The sequence below is a fragment of the Podarcis liolepis genome, assembly GCF_965112155.1.
Source record: "Podarcis liolepis genome assembly, chromosome: 16".
NCBI lineage: Eukaryota > Metazoa > Chordata > Lepidosauria > Squamata > Lacertidae > Podarcis > Podarcis liolepis.
Genome location: NC_139567.1, coordinates 39147406 through 39165007, shown reverse-complemented (window position 1 = coordinate 39165007; position 17602 = coordinate 39147406). Strand labels below are relative to the sequence as shown.

General features: G+C 47.6%; 1 protein-coding gene across 12 annotated transcripts in view; it reads left to right on the top strand.

The window, feature by feature from the left end:
• GGNBP2 (gametogenetin binding protein 2) overlaps positions 1-13693 on the top strand; it is a 31522-nt gene extending 17829 nt beyond the window's left edge. For 4 of the 12 annotated variants that reach the window (XM_083479875.1, XM_083479876.1, XM_083479879.1 and 1 more), the window contains exons 6-15: positions 317-442; positions 565-678; positions 3368-3571; positions 7450-7624; positions 7900-8094; positions 8842-8986; positions 10578-10703; positions 11360-11505; positions 12293-12535; positions 13457-13693. In XM_083479875.1, the coding sequence (XP_083336001.1) occupies positions 317-442; positions 565-678; positions 3368-3571; positions 7450-7624; positions 7900-8094; positions 8842-8986; positions 10578-10703; positions 11360-11505; positions 12293-12535; positions 13457-13660 (1678 nt within the window). In that variant the 3' untranslated portion in view covers positions 13661-13693. Of the gene's footprint in view, positions 1-316; positions 443-564; positions 679-3367; positions 3578-7449; positions 7625-7899; positions 8095-8841; positions 8987-10577; positions 10704-11359; positions 11506-12292; positions 12536-13456 lie in introns of all 12 variants that reach the window. The other 8 variants (XM_083479870.1, XM_083479877.1, XM_083479874.1 and 5 more) reach the window with 3 other exon arrangements.
• Positions 13694-17602: the final 3909 nt, after the last annotated feature.

Below are 17602 nucleotides of genomic sequence, written 5' to 3'. Positions count from 1 at the left end.
AACTGAGAAGGCCCTCTCCCTGGTGGTTATTATTATTATTATTTATTAGATTTATATAATGCCCTTCATAAAAACATCTCAGGGTGGTTCACAGAGTAAAAATACCAAGTTAAAATCACATATTGCAGTGAGGGAAATGGTAGAAGGCCCTTGGAGTTGGATCTCAGTGTCCGGGCTGGATGATGGGGGGTGAAGCCATTTAGGGCTTTCAGGCTCAGCAGTAGCAGCCCTTTGAATGGTGCTCCTAAGGGTCAGGAGAGTTGTTGTGCCCACTGACGTAGCCGCTAAATTCTTGTCTTAACACTGTGTGCTGCAGCGAAGGGAACGGTAGCGCCCTGAGTGCAGAGAAGTTAGGTGCAGATAAAAGAAGTAGTGAAGACGACAGGAAGGAGAGCAGGTGTAGGATCACTTTCTACTATGGACCTTTCCAAGGAGCAGCCAGGTAAAGGGAACCGGCGGCAGCTGGGCTCCGGGCGCGGCGTGTTCCCGTTGCCTCCAGCCCTCCACACTTGGGGCGGCTTCGTTCTGCTTTAACCCGCGCCGCTTTCCCCTCCTCCCCTGCAGGGGTTGCTGGATGGACGTGTGGGAGCTGATGTCTCAGGAGTGCAGAGATGAAGTAGTTTTAATCGACTCCAGCTGTCTGTTAGAAACATTAGAAACTTACCTCCGGAAACACAGGTGAGCGAATGGAAAAGTGTGTTTTCTTAGCGTGGTACTCGAGTCTCTTATCTCTCTCTGTCTAGCAAAGTTGCTCCAAAGGTGGGTTTTTGTTTTTTTAAAGAACGGCTTATATGCATGTGTGAAATCTCGGCCAGTTTCTGAAGCTCCTTAGAGTTCATGTAACATATTTTTGCGTCAGCAGCTAAGGAGCTTACGGGGCCCTTCCTGGAGGAGCACACTGCTGAGGGAGAGGGGGGAACGGGGCTCCCAGACGGCTTGAATGTTTAGCTTTTGTACAAAGCTTGCACTGAGGTTATACCATGTTGTATCAGGCATTTCCCTGTGGTACCATGTGGTGCAGTGGTTAGAGCATTAAACCGAGACCTAGGAGACCAGGGTTCAAATCCCCACTCAGCCCCAAAGCGCTCACTGGGTTACCTCGGGCCTAGCTGTTCATTCTCAGCCTAATTTACCTCACAGGTTTGCTGTGAGGGGAAAATGGGGAGGAAGCGGAAGCATATGGGCCTTGAGCTCTCTGGGGGAAAGGTGGGCTGTAAATGTAATAAACAATTACAGATAGGTAGCCGTGTTGGTCTGCCATAGTCAAAATAAAAAAAATCCTTCCAGTAGCACCTTAAAGACCAACTAAGTTAGTTCTTGGTATGAGCTTTCGTGTGCATGCACACTTCTTCAGATACTTCAGATACACTATCTGAAGAAGTGTGCATGCACACGGAAGCTCATACCAAGAACTAACTTAGTTGGTCTTTAAGGTGCTACTGGAAGGAATTTTTTAATTTTGTAATAAACAAATACTGCTTCTTGACATTGTACTTAATGTAAAAAGTCTGCAATGTTTTAAAAGGTGAGTTATGCACAAGCTCCAAATCAGCTTTAACTGTATAATCCAATTTTTCCCAGTACAGTGGTACCTTGGGTTAAGTACTTAATTCGTTCTGGAGGTCCGTTCTTAACCTGAAACTGTTCTTAACTTGAAGCACCACTTTAGCTAGTGGGGCCTCCTGCTGCCGGCGCGCCGCCGGAGCACGATTTCTGTTCTTATCCTGAAGCAAAGTTCTTAACCTGAGGCACTATTTCTGGGTTAGCAGAGTCTGTAACCTGAAGCTTATGTAACCTGAAGCCTATGTAACCCGAGGTACCACTGTATGTGGTTTGGATCCAGCCTGACAATAGTGGCGGCTTGGAAGCCCCCTAACAATTCTTCTTTTACATCCGGCACAGTCTGAGACTGGATGAGACCCCTGCTTAAAAGCATGCTGGGTGAAGAGGATGAGCAGAAGCCGGTCCCTGTAGGACCCAGATGCATTAAAACGACACACAGGGGGTTGTATCCTACATTAGTCCTGCTCAGATTATACCTATGAAAATTAATGGACATGCCGCAGCTTCACTCTGTTAATTCCAACCGGTTTTGCTCTAATTCAGTTGAATGCAACCCAGCTTTTGTGTGTGTCTGTTTTGCTTTGAGTTTTGTTTTTTGCAAAAAGGAGGTTTTTGAACTATTAAGTGCTGTATAAATTCTTTCAAAGCAATAGATAAGTTGTGTTTGTCGCAGTGAACAAAAAACCAAAACCAAAAAAGATGCAGTGGCGCTGTTAATGCGGGTGCAAATTAAAATTTGGGATTATAGAAAGGGAAGAGGAGCGGTCTATTCTACCCCAAATTCAAGATGCAGCCACATAGTGCAGGCGGGAGCTCCTGGTTCCTTCTGACTGGCTGCAACTGGGCAAAGAGTTCGCCCAGCCCTGTTGCCTTAACTGGACTATCTATTTTTTATTTTCTTACTAAACGAAAAGTTCAGTTAACATAGGTATTAGCAATTAGCTATGAACAATACAATTTGATTTTAATCACGTCTTCTAAAATATTTTGACATCCATTTTGGTATCATGCTTTTGTTAAGGGCAGATATTTATACATCCCTAGAAATGATAGACACTGCGGATGTTATTTGAATGTGCCGGACACTGTAGAACACGTTATTTTCTACTGTCTACTGTACAACCAGCTGCGTAAATGCGTGTTATCCGCCTTTTTGGGTAGTTTAACATCATGGTGCAATGAAAATATCAGATTCTACCTGTCTGATATTAATCTGGAGGTAACTGCAAGGGTGGCCAAGTCTCTGTCAATAGTATCTCTTGGAGTGGTAAATGGCGGGAAGACAATGAAATGAAAAATTTATGTTACTATACAGTGGTACCTCGGGTTACATATGCTTCAGGTTACATACACTTCAGGTTACAGACTCCGCTAACCCAGAAATAGTGCTTCAGGTTAAGAACTTTGCTTCAGGATGAGAACAGAAATCGTGCCCTGGTGGCGCGGCAGCAGCAGGAGGCCCCATTAGCTAAAGTGGTGCTTCAGGTTAAGAAGAGTTTCAGGTTAAGAACGGACCTCCGGAACGAATTAAGTACTTAACCGGAGGTACCACTGTATATCTTGCCTGGCTGTTTCTTTGTATATATTTTAAAATTTGTGTATATTTTAAGATGGTCCATATCTGTAATGCCTAATAAAGGTTTGGAGAAAGAAAGCTGCTGCCAGTCAGTGTTGACAGTGCTGGCCTAGATGGCTGGACTACGCTGAATCCAGCTTCCTCTTTCCCTGTGTACAAATCCTTCATCCTCTAACCAGAGATAGGCCTTTACGTAGATGACATGTCCTCTTTCCCCTTTGCAAACAGGTTTTGCACCGACTGCAAGAACAAAGTCCTGCGGGCTTACACCATCCTTATTGGCGAGCTGGACTGCAGCAAAGAGAAGGGCTACTGTGCCGCTCTCTACGAGGGGCTGCGCTGCTGTCCCCACGAGCGCCACATCCACGTCTGCTGCGAGACCGACTTCATCGCCCACCTCCTTGGCCGAGCCGAACCCGAGTTCGCAGGAGGGTATGAGTATGTAATTTGCTAGAGTGGGCTATCTAGCACTTTTGCTTCCTTTTGAAACATGTTTTTTCCCCTTTTTACTGAATGTATATTTCAGATATATACATGTGGTGTGCGTGCCTCTCTTCCATCTCTCTCTGCTGCGTTGTTGACCCTTTTGCGGGGAGACAAGCTCACCTTCCTCTCGCAAGCGCTGCTTCCGAGTTACGTGTGTGTGTTTGCAGTGTCATCTGGGCCCTAACTTGGTGTGTTGACTTGCAGGAAACCTCTAGCTTTGTTTATTTGCATCTATTTTTAACCAGCCCTTCACCTTGCGGTCCCAGGGCTGCTTATACACACAGCTCAGCGCAATTAAAACATGCGCCCTGGCTGTCCGGCCACAGCTAAGCTGGAGTCAAGGTCCTTGTATTAATTTACAAAGCCCTAATCAAGTTGCCTTGCCCAAACTCTTATACCCCAGCTTGATCGTGGAGATCACCTTCAGGAGTGTTGCTGGTCATCCCCCCAAGTTGGAAAGGCTCATCTGACATGGGACACAAAACTGAAACTGTTCATTGCCGCCAGGCTTATGCGGACAACTAGGATAAAACGTTTCCCGCAACAGTCAGCTGGTGGTATTAATTTTTGCATAGTTTTTCTTAGTTGCATTACAATTGTTGCACATCACATACATGTTTCTAAATGAAACTGCAATACCCCGGTATTCTTATAGATAGATAGAGGTACTTAACGCATGAAATGGGAAGGATATTCTGATCTCCCCACCCCTGAAGGCCTGTGCAAGAAATGTGTACGATGAGCCCAGATGCGCCTTTGGGTAGTTTTTAAAATGGTTGTCTGCTTGCTGACTAACGAAATAGGAGTTTGCTGGATGAGGCCAGTGGCCCATCTAGCCCAGCAACCTGTTTTCACAGCAGCTAACCGGGCGCCCAAATGGGAATCTCAAATGCAGGACCCAAATGCACGTGCCTGCTCCCCTTCTGTGATTTCCATCAACTGGTATTCAAAAGAATTAATTACTGCCTCCAGTTTTACTTAGGAATATTGACATGCTGCACAAAACTAGCTCCAGGGGGGTTATTATTTGTTATGGTATGTATTTTTGTGTTTTTATATTGTAAATAGCCCTGTGATCTTTGGATGAAGGGCAGTCTAAAAATTTAATAAATAATATTATAGGTCTACAACCGCAGGTTCTCTCTCTCAAAATATAATTGGACAGCTCCTCCTGTCATACCTCTTGTTCCCTTACGTTAAAACAAGTGTTATTTGTACCCCCGCTTTAAAAAGAAAGAAAGAAATGGTGTGGAATGCCTTTCTGTCATTTTCCCTGCAGCAAGGAAATAGATCTACCAGAAGGCATTATTTCATCCTCCTCTAATCATTAAGTTGGACAAGTGAATTCCACATTTCCACCCCCTCCATGCTTGCTTGCAACTAGGTTAGGAGTGCAAGAAGAGAAGTTTTTAAATTACATTTTTTGAGCTTAGGTGCACTTGGTTGGGATAGCTTCAGTTGTCAGCTAATGAGTGTGCATGCCTCTCTCAGCTGGTTGCTGGGCAGTTTTCTCTTTGCAAAGCGGCTTCAGCAATTGCGGTTGTGAATTGGTTGCTGTGATTTCCTCCACATGCTGGGTTGCAAGAACAGGAAACCCAAAGTATTTCTGTGTGTGCTCTGAGAACGTGTAGAAACCTAGGCCAAGCAATTTGCTAGCGGGGTTCTCCTCTGCATAGGTGACAGTGCAATGAATGCCATTTTTTATCTGTGTGTGTTTTCTGGCATCTTATCTGTGTGTGTTTTCTAGCATAAACTTCATTACAACTAGATGATGCTACTCAAATACCTTTCCGGGCTCCAGTTTATCTCCACTCAGCTGTGTGGCTCTTTGCAAGACCTGGCAGTTGGCTGACCATCGGCACTTTTGCAGAGATTTCCAAAGCCTCCACAGATTGCCAGGGCTTCAAAATGCTGCACACAGTTCTCTGCAAGCCGTTATGTCAGGCGATTGACAGCTCTGCAGACCTGCACACATGTCAAAAAGTAGCCTGTAGGGGTGGGGGAGATAAAACAGGGATGTGGGGGCTGGTTGACTGCTTAACGGGCGCTGAATTGCACCTTGATGAACAGGTGTACCCACAATTGATTTGCTTGGGCGTAACTCCCAAAGACGGACGGGGGGTGGCGCTGTGGTTTAAACCACAGAGCCTAGGACTTGCCGATCAGAAGGTTGGCGGTTCGAATCCCCGCCACGGGGTGAGCTCCCGTTGCTTGGTCCCTCCTCCTGCCAACCTAGCAGTTCGAAAGCATGTCAAAGTGCAAGTAGATAAATAGGTACCACTCAGGCGGGAAGGTAAACTGCGTTTCCGTGTGCTGCTCTGGTTTGCCAGAAGCGGCTTAGTCATGCTGGCCACATGACCCGGAAGCTGTACGCTGGCTCCCTCGGCCAATAAAGTGAGATGAGCGCCGCAACCCCAGTCGGTCACGACTGGACCTAATGGTCAGGGGTCCCTTTACCTTTAACTCCCAAAGACACAAAACATTTGTGGTTTTAGTCTTTGTCTGCAATTCTCAGTGCTGTTTGATCTGCACGTTATAAGAATTTAGGCTTTAAGACAAAGACCCTGCCCATTTGGTCTGTGAGGCTGTTTAGGCCAGGCCAGGCCCACCCCGCCCTACACCTGATACCATATGATGCCAGATGTAGGGACCCTCAGTCAAAGCCTCATGCACCGGCAGCCACCTGGTTGTAGAGGCTTGTGCAGCACTGTGGTGTCAGATGCGTGAGTCAAAGGTGGCCTGTGGAACAAATCCACATCCCATATCCCTCTTCGAAGGTGCTTAGGAGATGCCGTCCACCACTACTCCATTTCCACGCCGCATCACAATCTGTTTTTGTTTTAAAGTCTCCGTCATTTTCAAAAGCAGCCTGCCATGTGACATGGGAGGACCACTTGCTGTTTTGAGAGGCAGACAACTGAGGCACAGCCCTGCTGGGCACACTAAGCGGATGGTGTGGTCCCCCGGATCTAAGACTTGTATCAAGAATGCAAAGGGAGGGCCAGGTCTCAATCTGATGCTTGGAATGACAAACCCTGCACTATCCGAGTACTTGGCTCTTTACAGTTTTAATTCTGATTGGTACAGATGCTTTTTTTTAATGGTTCTCAATATTATTACTATTACACACCCCTAAATCTGGTGCTTTCTCCACCACCAAAGATCGTAAGCGCATCAAAAGAGCCCTTGATCAGACCCAAAGCTTGCTGTTCCCAGAGGGGCCAACCAGTCAGATATCTGCATCACTCCCAGTTCTAATCCAAAATACAGCGGCGGCAAAGAAGTCGCTCCCGTGTGTGTCTTATGTAGAAAAAAAAACCATGGGACTGATTGGACTCTGTGAAATTCATCCCCACTGGGAAAACTCCCACTCCAACTCTACCTATGAGGCCAGCATAGCTCCTGGAACAGATAAGAGAGGAATCAGGACTGCTTTGAGAACATCCCTGTCTTAGACCATGTCAGAATCATAAGTTGGTTCTGAGCATGCTCAGAGCTGTTTCTTTGAAGGCCAGAGCTGGTATTCAGAAACGTACCACCTTTGACACTGGAGGTAGGGCATAGCCATCGCGACTAGTAGCCATGAGTTAAAAGTATTTAGAGGCAGCTTTTAAAAAGCATTTTTCAACAAGAGCAATATAACTGGCCCCCTGGTAGCCGTCCTGAGGTTTTACACTGGTAAATAAACCTCTGGTCCTTTCCCCTGTTCCAAAAATGGCTTCTAAAGCAGACTTGAGTTGCAGGAGATCTGCCCAAGGCTGGCAGATTGGGAGGAACCCCCCCCCCCACCATTAACAACTCTCGTTAACCCTTTAACCCTCCAGGCGAAGGGAGAGACATGCAAAGACAATCGACATCGCCCAAGAGGAGGTCCTGACTTGCTTGGGGATCCATCTTTACGAACGGCTGCACCGCATCTGGCAGAAGCTGAGGGCGGAGGAGCAGACTTGGCAGATGCTGTTCTACCTTGGCGTTGATGCTTTGCGCAAAAGTTTCGAGGTACTGAGAAAGAGAGGGTGGATTTTCCCCACTTGCCTGCAGCTAAGGTTTTAAGAGCTGTTGGGCAAGACTCGAATTCAAAAGTTGAGCGTATAATGTGTGGGGCGGAGAGAGAGAGAGAGAGAGAGAGAGAGAGAGAGTTGCTGCATTTTGGGCTGAGAAGATGTCATAATAGTTGCTTTGGGGAAAGAAAGTCTTAAAAGAAAACCAAGTCTCCCTTTGGCTCCCAGGCTCATGCAACTGAGATTTTCCTCCTCTCTTTCTTTCCTGCACAGATGGCCGTGGAAAGAGTCCAGGGCATCAGCCGGCTGGAGCAGCTCTGCGAGGAGTTCTCCGAAGAGGAGCGGGTGCGAGAGCTCAAGCAGGAGAAGAAGCGCCAGAAGCGCAAGAACCGGAGAAAAAATAAGTGTGCGTGTGAGATCCCCGCTCCCTTGCAAGGGGTGGAGGAGAAGGAGAGGAGCCAGGAGAAGGTAAGTGCTGCCCTTCCAACTTTGTCCGTCCACTCCTTGGGTCCGGAAAGATACCCGCAACCCACGCCGTTGTTTCAGAAGGGTTATATGAGATCTGAAGGGCACCGCAGCCAGCAACCTGCATTTTGGACCCCTTGAAGATTCCATGTCATCTTCAAGAGCAGCCCCACGTAGAGCCCAGTGCAGTAATCCAGCCTGGAATTTACCAGACCACGGAGTACAGAAGCCAAGTCAGTTCTGCCTAACAGGGTCTGTAGCTAGCGAACCAGCCATAGCTGGAAAAAGGCGCTCCTAGCCCCCAAGGTCACCTCAGCCTTCAGCAACAGTGTTGGATCTAGAGGGCACCAGGTTGGCAAACACTGCTGTTGCAGCAGATCTGTCTTAACAGACATAGGGATCTCTAATTCTCAAAATGTTTCAAAATATGCTGCTACAGTATATTTTTGTGTTCTGAGATTTATACTGTAGTTTTTCATTTAATATTGCAGTGCTTTGTAATTCTCAGTTTCTTTGTTTGCTGTATTTCATCACTGTTTGGTAAACTGCTTAGAGACTCCCTCTAAATTTCAAGCGGGATGTAAATACCTTATAAACAAATAAACCACCAGGCCTGCCTGCGTTGAGAAAAGGAATTCCTCGAATGACATTTTTAATTTGGTTGTACAGGCTTGTCGCTGGTTGAGTCCAGGCCCGTCTCTTGCCCTCTGTCCTTCAGTTGGCCTCCATGTTTTCCCTCTCGTCCTCCAGGAAAACTTCTTGGAAAGCGGTTGCAAAGCCTGCGGCAGCACAGAGGAGAGAGACAGCTGCATCGAGGTCATTGTGACCAACGAAAACACTTCCTGCACTTGTCCCACTGCTGGCACTTTACTGGGTTCACCCAAAATAAAGAAAGGTATGTTGTTTGAATTTGGTGGGATTCGTCTTGGGGAAAAAACCCCTCAAGCAGTAAAACTTCAGCACTGTTCCTCTTGATCCTCAGCTCTGATGCATTTTGAGCTGGTCTGCGCTCTTTAGGTAACCCTTCTACACTGAAATATGGAAACAAATGTTTTGCAACATGCTGTGGGTTAAACCACAGAGCCTAGGACTTGCCGATCAGGTGGTTGGCGGTTCGAATCCCCGTGACGGGGTGAGCTCCCATTGCTTGGTCCCTGCTCCTGCCCACCTAGCAGTTCAAAAGCACGTCAAAGTGCAAGTAGATAAATAGGTACCACTCCGGCAGGAAGGTAAACGACATTTCCGTGCACTGCTCTGGTTCGCCAGAAGCGGCTTAGTCATGCTGGCCACATGACCCGGAAGCTGTACGCCAGCTCCCTCGGCCAATAAAGCGAGATGAGTGCCGCAAGCCCAGAGTCGGTCACGACTGGACCTAATGGTCAGGGGTCCCTTTACCTTTACCTTTATGCTTACTAGGGGCTGCTCACCAACCCACCAGTCCTTCCCTCACAACTCTCCCTCCACAGCTCACACCAAACCCCCACCACCACCTTCCCTTGCAAGCAAGCCACTCTGAATTGCCTCCCACCCCCCTCCTTTAAATGTCATTCCTCAGCAGTTGGTCTGTCCAACACGTGCCCCACTTGCTTCCTTGCCCGCCAGCCATTCTGTCATCATGCTGCAGTTAGCACGGCCACCTACTGGCAGACCAGAGAACTACAACATGATACTTACAGAAATAAGAGTACAGTGGTACCTTAGTTCCCGAACGGCTTAGTTGTCGAACAAATCGGCTCCCGAATGCCGCAAAGCTGGAAGTAAGTGTTCTGGTTTGCGGAAATTTTTTTTGGAAGCCGAACATCCAATGCAGCTTCCACTTGAGTGCATGAAGCTCCTGCAGCCAATCGGAAGCCCCACCTTGGTTTTCGAACGGTTTCGGGTGTCAAACGGACTCCTGGAATGGATTAAGATCGAGAACTAAGGTACCACTGTACATACAAAGTGAACTGAAAACACTCTGTGTGTTGTATGCTACCTCCAGCACATGCCCTTTAAAACACCTCATTTAAAGTACCATAGTCATTTATAAAGTTTGCAACAGATCCATTCCTTGATCTAGACCAGGATTCCAAAATGCTTTGTGTAAGACTAGATGATGATGATGATGATTACTACTACTTCTACTACTACTACTACTATTAGTAGTATTTTCTTGTACCCCACCCCTCTGGCTGGGTTGCCCCAGCCACTCCAGGCAGCTTCCAACTGTGTATAAAGGAACACACCCCAAAAATCAAAAGTTTCCTGAATCAGGGCTGCCTTCAGATGTCTGCAGTATGAGGGATTAGCTCTACTAAAATATAGGAGGGCATGATATTTTCAAAAGTGTAGTGTTTTTCTTCAGAACTATTGTTCTTACTGGTATACAGATGTAAAAAAATAAAACAATATCCACAGAATACTCTCAGCCTTGATGCTACACAATGTGTTTTTGCTCTGCTGAGCAATCCCCTTTTCCCCTTCCTCTCTCTGTTCCTCCCTTCTAGGTTTATCTGCACATTGCAATGGCAGCGATTGTGGCTACTCCTCCAGCATGGAGGGCAGCGAAACGGGGTCGCGGGAGGGCTCGGACATCGCTTGCACCGAAGGGATTTGCAACCACGACGAAAACGGTAGGTCTGGTGCAAAACGGCGTGGGGCAGGGGGGTAGGATATACCTGCGGCCCCCCTGAGGCCATGGGACTCCGACTCCCATCAGCCCTGGCTGGGCAGGGACCGGAGGCAAAAGCAAGCAGAGCAATGCATGTAAACTTTGTAGAGTAGCTTCCCTCCCCCTCTTTCTTCCTTCCTTTTTTCTTCTGTGATGGAACTCCTATTTGGGGACTTCCCTGGCTTTTTCTGGCCCACGTAGGACCACTTTGGATAGTTAGCCTTGGTGAAGACTTGACGTTTTCATCCGCAAAAAAGTTTTTGAGTTTCTGCTGAAATGAGGCTGCATTTTAATGTTGTATTTTAATCCTATTTTTCAAGTTGTATTTTAATCAATTGTTTTTATATTTGGTGTTAGCCGCCCTGAGCCCGGTCTTGGCTGGGGAGGGCGGGGTATAAATAAAATTTATTATTATTATTATTATTCTACACACATGTACACACCCCTCTCGACCATCCAGGCAAGCCAAGAGGACAGGCAAGCATTGAGTGAGGGTGCAGTGTGGGGCCTGTGTGTCTCCTGGGAACAGCCCCATGGGCCAGAGAGAAAGCGATCTGGAGGGTTGTGCTTGGCCCAGGGTTTCTTTTTCATTAAAGTGGACCACCTTCCGCCTGGCAGGTGATGACCCCTGCCTCCATCGCTGCGAGGACAAGGAGGAGGACGGGGACAGCTGTGTGGAGTGCTGGGCAAATTCGGAAGACAACAACATGAAAGGCAAGAGCAAGAAGAAGAAAAAGAAAAGCAAGAAGGGCGAGGCCGAACATGTAAGTCTGAGGTTTTCTCAGGGAGTCTGCTCTGGAAGGCCAGGTGCTGCTTCCGCAGCCCAAGGTCATCTAGGGGAAGCCAAACCAAATCCAATGAATGCATTTTCATTTTGTCACATTTTTGTCCCGCTTTCCCTCCAAGGACCTCAAGGTGACATACGTCCTTCTCCCCCACCCCCTTTAATTCCCATCACAACCCTGCGAGGGGCAGGTTAGGCTGAAAATGAGCAACCTGCCCAAGGTCACCAGCAAGCTTCATTCCATAACCAGGTTGCCCTTCCCCTCCCCTGCTCCTGCCCCATTTCGGTGAGTGGCAGCAGAGCCGCTGCCAGGAGGGTGACTCCACGCGCATCGCCAGTTGCTCCTAATTTGGCTGCAGGTATAAATGAGTAAGGGATGCGGGTGGCGCTGTGGGTTAAACCACAGAGCCTAGGACTTGCCAGTCAGAAGGTTGGCGGTTCAAATCCCTGCAACGGGGTGAGCTCCTGTTGTTCGGTCCCTGCTCCTGCCAACCTAGCAGTTTGAAAGCACGTCAAAGTGCAAGTAGATAAACCGCTCTGGCGGGAAGGTAAACGGTGTTTCCGTGCGCTGCTCTGGTTCGCCAGAAGCGGCTTAGTCATGCTGGCCACATGACCCGGAAGCTATACGCCGGCTCCCTCGGCCAATAAAGCGAGATATGCGCCGCAACCCCAGAGTTGTCCGCGACTGGACCTAATGGTCAGGGGTCCCTTTACCTATAAATGAGTAACCCTCCCTTCCTTCCCTGGACACGGGTTTCCGGCTTCAGATCCAAAAGCTGAGCAACTGCGCCGTAGACCCGAGTAGCCACGAGAGCTCCAGCAACGCCACGCACATGGAGTTCCACCGGGACAAGACCAAAGACCCGCACACCGACACCTGCTGCCGCGCAGAGAAGGGCGGGCAGCCGTGGTTGGAGCACAGGAAAACGGCGCTGTCGTGCGCAGAACTTCCAGAGGCAGCCTCCGCTCCAGATTCTGGGAAAGGTGCCAAGAGCTTGGTGGAACTCCTCGTAAGTAGCCGGAGAGGCTTCCTTTTCTGGGTGGGTGGGGGTGCCGAGAGGGCTGCGTTGGTTTGCCTCTTAGCTGCCGAGCCGTCCTCAAAGCTTTGGCTGCTGAAGTGTTGAGCCTTAAGCAACGTGGGCTAGCTAAAATGCCAAGGGGTGGGAGACGTCCAGCCCGGGGGCCGAATGCAGCCCGTCAGGCCTCCCCAGTTGGCCCACCAGGCTGTTTTGCGAGAACCGCACCCTTACCTGATGATCCTCCAAGTGAGCTTCTGGTTGTTCTTTGGTGAAGCAAAGCACACTCCCAGTGCCCATGGACCAGTGGCTTAGACCGTGGCGAGTTTCCTAGGCCCAGCCACCAGCTCCTCAAATATCGGCTCTGCATTTTGAATAAGAATATAAGGCAAGCCTGCCGGGTCAGGCCAGTGGCCCATCTAGTTCCAGCATCCTTTGTCCTCACAGTGGCCAAGCTGATGGCCAGCTGCTATCGATAGCCCTCTCCTTCTCCATGAATTTGTCCCATCTTCTTCTGAAGCCACCCAAGTTGTTGGCTCTCACTGCCTCCGGGGGAGTGAATTCTGTAGTTTAACTATGCGCTGCTTGAAAAACAATTTTATCTGTCCTAAGCCTTCCAACATTCATCTGAAGAAGGTGGTGGGGCTTTCCTTCTCTGGGGGTTTCTAACCAGAGGTCAGGTGGCAATCTGTCAGGGATTCTGTAGATAACGATTCCTGCATTGGATCAGATTACCCTGGGGGGGGGGGGACAGAATCCCTTCTGACTCTACCTTTCTGTTACTTTTAGCGGGTCCACTCTGAATAGGACTAACATAGAATGCCACCTGTTAAGTTTAAGAAGCGGGCAGAAAGTAGGGTTGAGATCTGCGTGTCCTTTTTTTCATCTTCCTCCGCCGCCTCTTCTCATTTGCAGGATGAATCCGAATGCACTTCCGACGAGGAAATCTTCATCTCGCAAGACGAGATCCAGTCGTTCATGGCGAACAACAAGTCTTTCTACAGCAATAGAGAGCAGTACCGCCAGCACCTGAAGGAGAAATTTAACAAATACTGCCGCTTGAACGATCACAGGAGGCCAGTTTGTAGCGGCTGGCTGACGACAGCCGGAGCGAACTAAACCCAATAAAATTAGCTCTGTCTTTCAATGAAATCTTTTGAGACGACTACTGCGCCTTTTCTGTCTTCGAAAACAAAACACTTTCTTTAGCAACTAAACAAAAATCTTACCTTTAAAAAATCAATGTGGCTTTCTGTTTCCTTTCGTTCTTTTTCTCTCTCTGATGTCCCCACTCCTGTGCAGGAGGCTGGTGGAGGTGATAACTTTTAATTTTGGGTTTCTTCCCCCTCCCACCCCTCCTGGCACCCCGTTTCAGGCTTGGATCTTTAGTTTTGGCTAGATTGAGGCAAGCCCTTAGACCTTCATAATTTAAGCCATTTCTGTCTCTCTGTCTCTCTCTTTCTCTCTGTCTTTTCATTCAATGTTTCTCTTAACTGTGACACTTAACAAACAGACAAAAAAAAGCAACTTAGTGGCAAAAGTAATGTTGTACTTATAATTCTGTACAGAAATGACAATGAACTCAATATAAAGATTTTACAAAGTAGACATCCATTTGCAAAAAGAGGAAAAAAATGTTCTGGATGTAATATGTTGAAGCGCAATGTGCAAAATTTAAAAATAAAGAATATTTATTAATATGCATAGTAAAATCAAACAAAAAAAGGTGTGCATGTTTCTACTCCTTGCGGTGAAAGAGTGCTGAAATGTCTCCAGAGCCAGGCATGTTTTCCCTATGTTAGAAGAGGGCTGGGAAATCTGTAGCTGACCAGTTGGTGCTGGACTACAACTCCCACCATTCCTCTCTGCTGGCTGGGGCTGATGGGAATTGGAGTCCAACAGCATCTGGAGGGCTACTGGTTAATCACCCCTACGTTGGGACTACTATTTGTAGTTGATTTTTTTGTTTATATCCCACTCTTAGAGCAGCTCACAACCATTCACTTCTAAGCCCCCCCCCATCTGCACAACAGTCATGGCTCCCCCCTGAGAATCCTGGGAACCGTAGTTTCATGCAGGTGCTGAGAGTTGTTCGGGCCCCTATTTCCCCTGCAGAACTACAATTCCCTGAGTTCCCTAGAAGGATTGACTATTAAACCACTCTTGAATATTGTAGCTCTGTGAGGGTCTCCTAACAACTCCCAGAACCCTTAGCAAACTACAGCTCCCAGGATTCTCTGGGGGAAGCTATGGCTGCTTAAAGGGGCATGGTACTGCTTTGAATATAGAGCGCAGATGGCAGCAGATTGTGAACCCACCGGATGCCAAATGGGATGTGATACAAGACAATACACTACCAAACCCTCATTCCACAAGAGGGTAGTGAAGGCGATTAGGCAAATTCACGGAGGATAAAGCTACTAATAGCTGCATTCTACTTCCAGTATCGGCTCTGAATACCAGGGGAACCAGAGAGGGAGAGAGCCTTGTACGATGGCTTGAGCTCCTTGGAAAGAAAGGTGAGAAAAAAATGAAGTAAACTGAAAACAAATCTTATTATATAACGTGCTTGCTGGAATTGCCATGGCCCAGGTGGGTGGCCATCAAAACTGGCTAATGGATTTAAACACCAACTCTGGACAGGTCGTACACAAGAGTGTCTTGGGTTGACAGTTCTCTTGACTTAAGGGTGTGGGGTTTTTTTGCTGCTTTTTAATGTATCATTAGTCCAACTGTACCCCAGTGGTGGAGCATCTACTCTGCATGAATGATCCAAGATGCCAAGATCTCAGGCATCTCCCGGTAGGGCTGGCAAAGATCACAGTCACGCTCACCAGTTTGTGGGAGCATTGTGGAGCTGGCTAAGACCACTGCTCTGACGAAACCTCTTCTATCCATGTTATGCTATCGATCTTCTGAACTAGTGAGGCTCCCACAACCCCTGACCGTTCCCCTGGCGATTTGCAGCGTCCCGTGGCACAAATCGAACCACCGCTCTGAACTTGTTTGCACGGTTGCAAAACGGGTGCTTTTCCGATGGAGTTGGATTGCTTAAGACATCGAGCGAAGAGCTCTCTGCATTTCACATAAGCAGTGAATCGAGTGGCCCTTTCAGCAAAAAAATGGGCAGCTTCATCTGGAATGGCAGGTGATGAAGCCAGTATTAGATTTATCATGATAGGACTTGGGGATGTTGGAAGTCTTTAGGTGAATAAATTCCCTTTTACACACACCCTTCTCCGCCTCTGAAAAGGTTTCGACACACCTGTTATAAAAGACACAAAAGAAAACTTGCACCTCTAAACTCATCAGGATTGGTGCCCTCCCCCCAAAAGAGAAGGAGATCCTTGTTTGCAAAAGAAAAGAAAAACACCACCAATCCCTGTATTTTTAAAAGAGGGCAGCCTATGCCTTCGCCACTCCAAGAAACACATACCCCTGTCTAATGTCTAATAAGGTGCGCACACGTTCCAGAGCCACAAGCTGTTAAACTAACGGGGACTGCTCCTGTTGGAAAGTGCACTGCAACAATTTGTTGCAAGTCTCATTTCCTTTAAGTGCAAATCTCCATGTGAGCTTTTACCACAAATACTTTTATTGGATAGGTGCATAAACCTCATTTCAAACAAACCGCTTCTCAAAAGCAAGAATGCACACTGGTGAATTGCAGTACAATTTAAAACCCTTAGTTAAAAATGGCCTTTTCGTTATGTTTAAATCAGTATGATGCACTATCAAGAAAGCTGAGCAAATTAATATGACCCTATAGGCCAAAACCCCAGTAACAGCCACTGGCTACCCATTTAAAAGCAGCCTTAAAGAGGGAGGTCTTTAAGGACCATTTAAAGGCGTCCATGGACCGTTTAACAAACTGAAGGACATCGTCCTCTTTCTACGCTCTTGATGGAAACCTGCAGATGGGGACAGATATACCCCTGCTTTAAGCCGTTTACATACGATCTTCCCTCTTTAGCGACGAAATGTCTGATTACCGGAACGACATTTGAGTACATCACAAGTGGACTCTTTGTTACTGCATTTGGAATTGTTTAAGATGAAACCTATTGTGGAAAGAAACGACTTTTGCCATTTTTATGGAAGTTTATTGTTCATTTACAGTTAGTTGCCTTGGTGATATTGTGTCAATTGCAGTAGTCAATGTATCACCACCCTGTTCATTGTTTTATTATTTAAAAAATACAACCAGTCAAGGGGGTGGCACTGCCTGTTAGCTTCTGCCTTCTTAGTGTTACCCTTATAGAATCCAGTAGATGAGGGGACAAACCTAGAACCAGTTGGTTCCGCCTGCCATAGGCTATAGCGCCATCTACTGTTGGACTCCCTGTTTCCCACCCTATGAGTTCTAGCGGTCACCATCCGCTGCCATCACCACCTCATGGAATTGGCCTCACTCCTGGATCCCGTTAGGCCTGCTGCTACCCTGATTGTGGCACCTAGGATCCACTTCAGAGGCCCTGATTAAGGTGGGTCTACTGTGAGATCAGGGATTCAGCTCACATTTCAGCTGAGCAAAAAAAGTGGGGAGTGGGGCAGGTCCGGGGGGGGGGGCCTAGGCAGAGTAGATGTGGCTTGGTGTGAGTTCTAAGGGCCAGATAAAGAAATTCTGAGGGCCACAGCCAGCCCACTGGACCTGAGAAAGAAATTCAGCCTCTGCTGAATCACCTCCAGAAAAGAGGTATCAATTTGTAACTGTGCCAGGATATGCATGTATACAGAATATTCCATCTTTTCTCTAAGGTGGCACACATGGCTCTTTCCCTCATTTAATCCCCACAACAACCCTGTGAGGCAGGCAAAGCTGAGAGGCAGCGACTAGCCCAAAGTCACCCAGTGAGCTTCATGGCTGAGTGGGGATTTGAACCCTCGTTTCCTAGGTCCTAGTCCAACACTCTAAGCACTGCACCACACTGAGTTTACCCATCGCTGAAACATTTGCAAAGCTACAGGGAACCAGGCAGAGGGCTTTCTCGGTAGTGGCGCCCGCCCTGTGGAACGCCCTCCCACAAGATGTCAAAGAGATAAACAACTACCTGACATTTA